Source organism: Orbicella franksi, chromosome 4 (assembly GCF_964199315.1).
Source record: "Orbicella franksi chromosome 4, jaOrbFran1.1, whole genome shotgun sequence".
NCBI classification, from domain to species: Eukaryota; Metazoa; Cnidaria; class Anthozoa; order Scleractinia; family Merulinidae; genus Orbicella; species Orbicella franksi.
In genome coordinates, this window is record NC_138148.1 from 11,551,395 (window position 1) to 11,561,892 (window position 10,498).

Genomic DNA, 10,498 nt, shown 5'->3' on the forward strand with positions numbered 1-10,498 from the left:
ATTGCTCTTGAATTTCCACTTTGCAGTACAGCTGCCATCCATTCCTGCATGGTTCTGGCTGGGTTCTCCTAGTCACTGCGCTCTTTTGTGAGCTTGTAAATCCCGCTGCCAATAAAGCCTCCCAATAACCCTTCTATGGCAATACCAACGGCCCCACCCAAGGGTCCCAAAACAAAACCGATTGCGCCAATGCATCCACGCACACCAACTCCTATCTGGGTCCCCGAGTTTGCTAGTGACACCCATGTGTAGATGACTCCGAAGGCGAAGAGGACCGTGCATACGACTTCCTTAAGGAAGCTGAGTAGGTTCTGCGGCATTTTGTCCATGCTCCGTGGGTTCTGTAACATAAGGCGGAAAATGTGAAAGACAGAAGGCAGGGTAATTCCCAAGTTACCATCATCAGGGTTCAGTATGGTCAAGAAATTTCTCACATTCAAGATCGCCTCTTCCACAATTTCAGATGTTTCTCTTATGGTAGGGAGCTTCCTTGTGTTACGGTAAGTTCCTTCAAGGACACCGATCAGTGATGTGTATCTTTCAAAGCGGGCCTGGCTCTGAAGCGAATTCAACGATGGAGAACTCTATCTTTTCGTTCTCGAACGCTGGACAAATGTGACTTTTCAGCTCCTCTCGATGATCACAGCAAAGGTACAGATCCCGTTTTCCCTAGCCACGTTTCGCTGCTTTCAAGTTCTTGTTCTTGCATGAAGGATGACGGCAAAGGACGTCCTCTGACTTGAAATTAGGATTAAACTGAAGAAGAACGATTTCTTTTCCAAGACGTTTGTCGTTTCGCAGCGTCACTTCAGTTTCGTTTTCGTTTCCAAACAGCACTTCCGCATCTTGAAAATCGCCTTTGTAAACTTTTGGCATAGTTAACATCAACGCGGCTTCTCCTTTTTGTCCCTTTGCTCGTTCGATTACCAGTTTTCCAATTTGTCCCAGAACATCGTTCTTTCTGATGAGTTTCTCAACAGACTCCCCCATTGTTGGGATTTTTCGATCGATCGTTTGCTCAATCTTTTCAAGGAATTGGGACTACCCCTGACACTGAAAGCACTTGGGAGAAATTCTAGCTCTTTTCCCATAAAGGGTTAGATCAGAAAATAAGTTCACCCCTTCAAGTTGTTCTTTGATTACATACCCCGGTTACTTAGCACAGTGACAGGGGAAAAAACTTAAACAATTGAGACGACAAGAGAACTCGTGTCGTTTTTCCTTTCCTATTTAAATTTTGATGCTGCGGTGGTAGTTTGATAACAAGAAAAAGCCTGATACTTTCGGATGAAATTGCCTGAGTATTCTTATACACGTGTGACGGGAAAACCCCGTATTAGTGCATTTTGGGTCGGTGGAGGAAACCCCTCTTCGTCCTTGCAGATCGCGCAAGGTAACCTGGGACTGTTACTCGTGCATATTCAAGATGGCGGCCAAGCAGATGAGTGGTATTCTGCGAACGTACATTGCAGCTGGAAAAGCAACTCCTTCTCCTCCGCTAGGCCCTTCTCTTGGTCAGGTAGAAATTGGATTTGCTTTCGTCTCGAGCTCGTTTTATTTGCAAGAGCTTTAGAAGAGTTACTTTTCTGTTTTGATTGCCTTTTTATAGCGCGGAGTGAACATAGCTCAATTTTGCAAAGAGTTCAACGAACGAACTAAACACATCATAACTGGAGTTCCGATCCCCACGATCATCCATTACAAGGTAATTTTTGTGTGATATCAGGTAGCGTTATAGCTGCTAAATTACAAAATAAATGCCCCTATAGTTAAGCTTTTTCGCGATTTCTCGAACTTGTATTTGTACGAAAGATTAAGGCGCAATTAAAAAGTCAAGCTTAGTTTTGGTCGGTTCACAATCCAGTTCGTTTTTTTTGTTCTCTCTTTCTTTGGTAAAATTTAACAAGTAGTCTGTTTTGTTGTAGAAATTTTAAACCCTGTCTGTTATATATTCACCAAAGCTGTATAATTTCTCGAACCTCATGTTAGTATTTGAGAGTAGTATCTCAGGATAGTGTTTCTAACAGTAACAACAGTTATTCTGCCCTCCAAACCTAAACTGTAATGTCCATCTGTAGCTGGATAAAACTCATTGATTGGCAGGGGCTGATCCACGATTTCTCTGATCCTCGATTTCCCATTGAGGTTGGGCTGTGCTCCCAAAGTGTTTCAGTTTGAGAATTGGAACCTAATTGAAAGCTGCTGCACCAGAAATACTAGCAATGTCACAACTATTTTAGCTAGAAAAAATTATTTGTAATTACAATGAGCAGGGTTGGACACTTAATTTTGAGAACACTCGCCATTCGGGCGAGTGACCCTCAAAATGCACTCACCCGGACCACTCTTCTCTCGCCCACATTCCCTCGTATCAAAGGCAGCTTTTGGGACTTTTTCATTCTTTTTCTCGTCGACAACTCTAGAAACTCCGGAAATATATTTCCACATTTTTGCCACAATCAATTTACTCCAGTTTTGAACTTACCAGGAGAACATGCATTGATCAGAGTATTGGGAAAGAACTGGAAAACAATTTGCTCGCAACATCATCGAGCACGTGGCAGACTGAGAATTGTTACTTTGATGAAATCTTCTATTCAAAGACCTTGAACCCCAAGAAAACACAATGGAGGCACTTTCTTCATATTTCAAATAGTTTTTTTATTGCTGAATCTTTGTGAGATCCCTGCAGTTTGCGAGTAAACAAGTCTGTTCTTCTCAGGTGGAGGTGCTATGTTAACCTGATCACCGACGGCTCGATTTTGACCAGCAGTATCATTTTGTTCAAGTACATGCATTATGTAAATGTCATTAGGAGGAGGCCATATTTGTCAATCTACAAAGCCCAGTGTTGCCTTTCAGCACCAATGTATTAGACAGTTTGGAATATAAAACTTTGTAAAATAGAAATGGGAAGTTAATGTTAAGGGATTTTCTTGGCAAAATGGAATGTAAAAAATGGTGTTTATTTTGCAGTTTCAATAATTTCTTAGTAACGAAATTGTGCTCACCAAACGGGCGAGTGATTAATGATTTGTGCTCACCCAATACTTTAGACCCTTGCCTGGGCGAGGAGGCGAGTGCTAATGTCCAACCCTGATGAGGTACCTGTCCAGAGTGTCTGCCTTTCTTTCTGCCACAATACTCACAATCTTTTTCATTTTTGGGAAGTCTTTGCTTCTCCAAAAGGGGTTGGCTGGTTACCCAATCCACTCCCTCACTCCTAAATTCACCCCTGCACTAGAGGCATTGATACTTGGGGAAGGACTACATGTTTATAAAGTAGGCATGACAACCTGCTGGGAAATTTTAAGTTATGTGTTCTTTGTAATGCTGTAACCTTTGAGCAAGCTCACCATTGGCTCACATGCAAGAGTGGTAAAGCCATGAGAACTGATCAGTGGAGAGTACAGGCAGTGGTTACAGGGAGTCAGGGTGGTGAAAAATTTAAAATGCTCAGATTTCTGTCAATTTTTCAGTTTTTTTTTTTTTCAGAAGCAGCGGTAATGAGATAACCTAATTAAACTTCACTGAAAACAGCACCTAACCTATTGCCAAAAGAAAAAAATATAAAAAATATCGGGCTCGAGTTGTCTGAAAGGTGGATAACGCTAACCACTGGAATCATAAATCACTATCAATTGGACAACATTGTTTGTTAACACTTGTCTAGTGGATAGGCGATTTATCTGGTGGATAGTGGTATCCAGCCTTCAAACAAATGGGGCCTGAGGTCTCAGTTTCATCAGATATAAGACACTCTAAGAACTTCATGTTTTACACGGTTTTTCGCTCGACTGGGTTCATGGTTTATTTGTACATGGAGAAAATTTTAATTTTCAAACTTTTGCATTGCGTGACACTATCACTATCAGTGCCCTGCCTCCCCACCTGTCGGCATTTCTCGCCGATTCATTTTCAAAGCTTTGCCATAAAAGTTATCTGGGTTTCTGGCTATGAGATGCTATTTCCTGGATTTTGGGAACATCTGTTACCAAGAGTTTATAATTTCCCAGATAATGGGTGGGTAGGGAGCTTGGGGCCCTCTCAACATTTCCTTTAGACTGCAAGCAGCCAGTCTTTTCTCTTAGGGTGTGATCTTTGCCTAGAATTATCTGTAAGCCTGAAGGTCATGGGGCGGTATGGATGAGAAGAGGCTGGGCTGTTTTCATCCCTATCCCTTTGAGTCTAAAGCAATCTACCTCTTACTACCTACCTGGTTTTGAGAGAAAAATATTCTGGTAGGAGGTCACATTTTCTTTCATATTTCAGGCTGACAGGACTTATACATTTGAGACAAATACTCCTCCAGTGTCCTATTTCCTCAAAGCAGCAGCAGGGATTGAGAAAGGAGCATCTAAACCAGGTAACCAGTTGTCCTTACCTCAGCTTTCGTTATTTCATTAGCCTATCATGCATCAGGTTAAAGTCCAGTCTGCATTTACAGTACTTGGTCAAGATGTCCCATACTACCAGAGCACAGCATGAAAAGAAAGCAATTATTTCTGCTCATCTGTGGAGAAGATCTGGGGGAGGGGACTCCCACAGAAAAATGACAGGGGTGCTTGTTGGAAATTTTGATGCTGTTTTGTAGGCATGGCTTGAAATCTCTCCTAAGTGGTACCAATTCTAAAAGCAACATTTTTAGTGACAATGACTTTTTTTGGCTCAGTACCCAGAAAGGTACCACAAGAGCTTTTCAAGGCTGAAGACCCTTATAGGTACCAAAACCACTTTTTTAACCCCTTAAAGGTACAATGAGCACCATCCCCTTTTTATATGGGAGTTCTAACCCCCCCCCCCCCCCCCCCACCCTGCCCCATCCCAAACCGGGAGAAGATGCCAGTCCATCTAGGGCTTCTTCTCAGTATTCAATTTAATTGGAGCCGTTCATACAGTGGGGTGGGGAGGTGTTCTCCTCATGCTTGCCCATATATTTGCCACCTTCTTCTCCCTGCATTGCTTGTGGCATTACAGTGGAACCCTGTTAATCCAGTCACCAATGAGCCACAAAAATCTGGTTGTATAAACGGGGTGGCTGTATTAAAGGGGTTCTTTAAATAAGAAAATAACTGACTAAGCTTTTGTTTGGCCAGAATAAGGTGGCGGTAATAACGAGGTGACCATATTAATGGGGTGGCCGTAAGGCGGGGTTCCACTGTAGCTTATTATGACACTGGATTTAGTGAAAACTTAAAATCATCTTCCACTCCCTTGCTCTCTAACAACCCAAGAGGGGTCAAATGGGGTAAAATGGGAACTGGGATTTGCCAAATCAGGGATTTCATTAAGGTTTTCAGCAGGAGGTCAACTGGATTTCACAGGCGGCAATACTCTTTCAACTGAACTTCTTTAGATGGTCAAACCAGCCAGGCAAAATATTCCTTGCAGTCGGTCAATTTGCCCGGTACCCGGCCCTCAATGAAACCCCTGCCTGATGTATTTTTTTTCTGGGTTGGTTCAAATCTTGAACATGTGACAGAAAAATATCACTCAAAATCTTTTGAGGAGTGACATTCAAACTTTTTTCTTCCCTCTACTCTCTACTCTTAGGCAGAGAAGTTGCTGGTACAGTGACCCTGAAGCAGATTTATGAAATTGCCAAAATCAAGAAGCAAGACTCGTCGATGAAGAATGTACCAATGGAAAGCTTGTGCAAGATAATCATCGGCTCAACAAGAAGTATGGGCATTGGGGTTGTTCCTGGCAGAGATGAAGATACGTGACACAATGCCAATTGCGTTAGGTTCCTTCAAAGATGTTGTTTAGATTGTCACGCCATCTTTTCTTTTGGATTATCACGAAATCGTATCTTTCGGTCACGCAATGTTATAGGAAAGATATTATAAAGGCGAGATCGTTTATTTCTGTTAACATGCAACATTTTAGGAAAGATACTATGGCATGCCAAAAGAGGTTAACTGTTTCTGGTTGGTCCCAAACCTGGGCAAGAAAGAGAGACTTGCTTCAAGGAAGATGTGAAGGAATATGGAATAGATGGACTGGGGAGCAGAATTTGTCCTCGAATATAGTTTAATTACTGACGGCTTTCTTTTTTCTTTTCAAATATTGAAAAAAAAGCAGGCGATGGGAATGGCGAACTTAGCATCTCAGGAGCAATATCTTGACTGACATGAGAGCAGATTTTTCTGACAATTTTTTTTCGCGAAAGACGGGGACAGAATGTTCAGTTCGGTGTACTTGGACGTGATTAGACTGTGACCAGTCTCTCTTTTCCTCGAAAATCCGCGGGGAAGAACGCAAATCAAGTAAGCGTGCGAGAGTGACTGTCAGTGTCAAGTGGGATTTTCGAGGAAAAGAGAGACTGCTCGCAGTCTAAGACGTGATAAGATGTCTTATGTTCAATGACTAAGATCTTGTTTTTCTTATGAATCTTTTTCTGTAAAATGTGTAAATTAAATTGCTTTCAAATACAGTGTAGTCTCTGTAGTTTATTAAGTTAGAAAAAAAAAAAAAAAAACACCAAAGAGGTTATGATTGGGAGGAACTGAGATGTACTATTGTAATCAGTGACAGACATGAAAAGTACCGTCCCGAGGTTTCAAGATATGCCACAGTAATGAAGCTACGTTAAAAAGAAACAATTTACAAAACCAAATAGTGCGAGGGAAAACAGTAACTGTTACGGACTTAGTACACAACAACTGAAGTAGTTTCTATTGCCTTGCATGCAAACCACTGTTGAAGCGAGGGGTGCTTCCATAATGCCAAAGATTCTGGAAATTTCGGTGGGAAGTCAAATGGAAAGGTCAGTTTCGGTTCCTTCCGACTGGAATATTTGTGACCACCTCTGGAGGTGGTCCATCTTGACCAGTCCGAGCGCTCGGACCGAAATTTGCCGTTCCATTTTGACAAACCGGTTCGTTGCGCTGCTTCTCTTCACTTATGTAGGGAATTCAGAAAAGGAATAACAAATGGTAAGAGCCATTCTTCTTGGTTGACCCGGTTTGATCGGAAAATGTCGTTCCATTTTTCTCGGGTATTCCCACTGGTCCCCGACCGGTCGGTCTGGAATAATGGAAAGCACCCGAGGTTAACGTTTTGGGTGGAAAATTGTGAATAGTTGGTGTTGAAAATTCACGCAGTAAATTTTGGGGTAGAGTTTTGCTTCGACTCTTTGTCTTTCCAAAGGACTGCTTACTCGTTATGTTTGCAATAAAGTGTAAATCGCGGGGTGTTAATATAACTTTTGAGATGGTATCGTTAGTCTGCGAGCTTGAGGTAACTCACGGTTGATAATTAGCCAGTGGGAGCCAGCGGCAATGAGGTGGTTCAAACCCGGGGGAGGCACTGCCATATATGGGCTATATAGGTATGTGCCGCTGTGAAGGGTATGGTTTTCAAGCAGCTTACTCTAGGATAGGGTATATAAATCAGAGCGTTTGGGTCCAGAATAGGGGATCAATATTCCCAAAACTGACTAGTTGGTTGAAGATTTTATCTAGACTAAGGAAATCAGGAATAGCCACTCAAAAATATAAAAAAATCAAATCGGCAAGTTTAAATTTACGCAAATCAGCCACAATAGTGTCGATAGATGGGGGGATTTGGGGAGTTTACTCTAGTATAGGGTAGCAAAATTCAGCTGAACTAGCTCTGGTATAGGCTAAGGGTTCCAGGGTCCCAGCGGCACATCCCCACCGAGAAATTCCCAAAGTACTCCCCCCCCGGGTTCAAAACAGTTTCCAGCGCTTAAGCAGCCCTCACACGGCAAACTTAAGTTGGCAAACTCGTGTTGGCAAACTTCAAAAAGTTGGCAAACTCGTACCTTCACTCGTCAAACTCGCGTCAAATCACAACACACGGTAATTTGTAACATGGCCGACTTAGTGCAGTGGCACTCACGTAGAACAGTGAGACGGAAGAAGAGAAGAGATGAAATAGAAAGCGGTGGAGAAATAGGAAGGTTTGGACGAAATCCAGTTTGTCCGCTATCTCCTCCATTTTCTTTTGTTTGTTTTTAGTATCTTTGTAGACTACAGATGAAACGTACCACACAAATGGACAATTGTGAACCTCTTCGATAAATTTAAAAAAGGCCACATGTTCACCGCCATTTTGCGAAGTGTCACGCAAATAAATCACGTGAATAGAGCGCGTGTTTTGATTGGTTGACAGTTAACATATGTTTGCCAATCGTTTACACGTCAAAAACGAGTTTACCAACACGAAAAAGTTGGTGAAAAAGTTGGCGAGAATAGAGGCAAGTTCTATTTGTCGCCAACAGTTTGCCAACGTGTTTGGCGACTGTATTTTTGCCGTTCACACACACCAACTTGAGTTTGCCAACTTTGGTTTGCCGTGTGAAGGTCGCTTTAGATTTTGTTCGGTCGTTATAACCATTCTTTATTATTTGATGCTGCAATCGTGATATCAAAGAAAAAAAAGTGCCCAATTATTGATGAACACGTTATCATTTTCCTGACACAATAGGTTACTACAGCAACAGTATGACCTGCTAAAAACACCCTTAATTACAGCTTTAGGGGCTTATAATTCAAAAACGGTACGGTGAAATTGTTTTATATTATCACATTCTAATAAGCATGATAAGACGCAACTTTTGGCAAATGTTAAAAAGTTTCTGTACATAGCGCTCAGAGCCACCTTAAATTTTCAAAAATTTAGGGTGGTTCTGAACCCTATGTACAGATTTTTTAAAACCTTTGCCAAAAGTTCCGTCTAAATCAACATATGATGGATAGAGTTAAACACGTTAGTAATGTTAACTTGGGCCACACCCTGGTCCTTCATTTTAGCTTGGTGTTAATGATGACAGTGACCACAACGATGTAGAAAGTGATATGTCAATTTTGAGGGGACAGATAAGTCTGGTAACTTTTGTAACACACTGACAACAGACACAAATTTCGATCCATCTGTGACCAAAATGTGCTAAGACCCCACTATATCCTGGAAGTTCCATTACACGCCACAGGCTGTTGCTTCTCAGCTTTTGCGGTCTTAATATTGGTAAAGAGAGCATCTCTTAAGTGTTCCAGTCATTTGCACCTGATCCTAGAAAACTCTTGCTCCTATTTGGGAAAAATTAAATAAGCGCCACCCCCCCTCGAATAAGCGCCCCCCGTCTTATCCTGAATTTGAAATAAGCGCCCCGGGCGCTAATTCGAAGATTCACGGTAGGCATCATTGGATCACATTGCAGCTTTCTTTAATCCCCGTTCATGGATCCAAATAAAGAAACGATTTCTCGGTGTTCCCATGGTCCGTAGCCTTCGTAGCTTGGCGGTATAAGAAATTTTAGCGCGCGTGCACGAAGCGGCGAAGCCGCGAAAACGAGCGGCAAGGGTGTACTTTGGGAATTTCTGGGTGGGGATGTGCCGCTGGGGCCCTGGAACCCTTAGCCTATACCAGAGCTAGTTCAGCTGAATTTTGCTACCCTATACTAGAGTAAACTCCCCAAATCCCCCCATCTATCGACACTGTTGAGGCTGATTTGCGTAAATTTAAACTTGCCGATTTGATTTTTTTTTTTACATTTTTGAGTGGCAATTCTTGGTTTCCTTACTCTAGATAAAATTTTCAACCAACCAGTCAGTTTTGTGAAAAATGATCCCCTATTCTAGACCCAAACGCTCTGATTTATATACCCTATCCTAAAGTAAACTGCTTGAACACCATACCCTTCACAGCGGCACATACCTATATAGCCCATATATGGCAGTGCCCCCCCCCCCCCCCACACACACACACACACCTCACGGGAGGCTTCGCCGCTCGGTTTGTTTGGCGGCTTTGTAGCGCCAAGCTACGCAGGCTATTTAAATGATCCGGATCTATCACTTTGTTTCCGGTGACAAAAATTATTTTTGACAGCTGCGGCGGCGGATTTTGACACCTATTGCTTTGCACGCATTGATTCCCTGACAGCCTGAAATAGAAATATGTAAGGAATGCGAGTCCAGCTACCTCGCATTCCTTTTAGGTACTTCCAGATAGACCCCGCTGCGTCTCGTCATGAATGTTATAAAACAGTGACATTAATTGTTTCAAGGTTGTTCGACGAAGCGAAAACATTAGTACCCTAAGCAAACATTTTGAAGCTTAACTTATCGGAACTTTCAGGTAAATAAATAAAAAGCACACGTGGTCCCACTGTACTCCCCTGGGAAATAATCCACAGGTCAAAGTTTCCATAAGCGATTCTGTGCCTGTTTTATCTTCGCGTCTTCATGTTGCCTGTTTTTTCAGGTAGCTACTGAACCATTTCAAAGGAAGACCTCTAACACTGTATGCTTCTAACTTTTTGAGTAAAATTCTGTGATTTACAGTATCAAAATGCTTTTGAGAAGTCCAGACATATACCGGTTACCATATATGATTGCGTCGTCCCCCTTGTCAATGGGAATTTATTCTTTTGATATTTTCAGTATTTTGATGATATCTGGGACGGTTCCTTGTTGCAACCATTGATTATGGATTGCTTGAATAACTTGTTAACAGTTTAAGGGCCATT

The 10,498-nt window shown here is 42.1% G+C and overlaps 2 protein-coding genes across 2 annotated transcripts in view; one reads left to right on the plus strand and one right to left on the minus strand.

Moving 5' to 3' along the window:
- Positions 1–10,498, minus strand: part of LOC145484669 (uncharacterized) — a 335,301-nt gene that overhangs the window by 235,325 nt on the left and 89,478 nt on the right. The window lies entirely within an intron of this gene.
- Positions 1,256–6,432, plus strand: LOC145484656 (large ribosomal subunit protein uL11m-like). Its single transcript, XM_081463258.1, has 4 exons — positions 1,256–1,519; positions 1,610–1,705; positions 4,273–4,366; positions 5,554–6,432. Exons 1-4 carry the CDS (start codon positions 1,427–1,429, stop codon positions 5,724–5,726), a joined length of 456 nt encoding a protein of 151 aa, XP_081319384.1. The 5' UTR covers positions 1,256–1,426; the 3' UTR covers positions 5,727–6,432.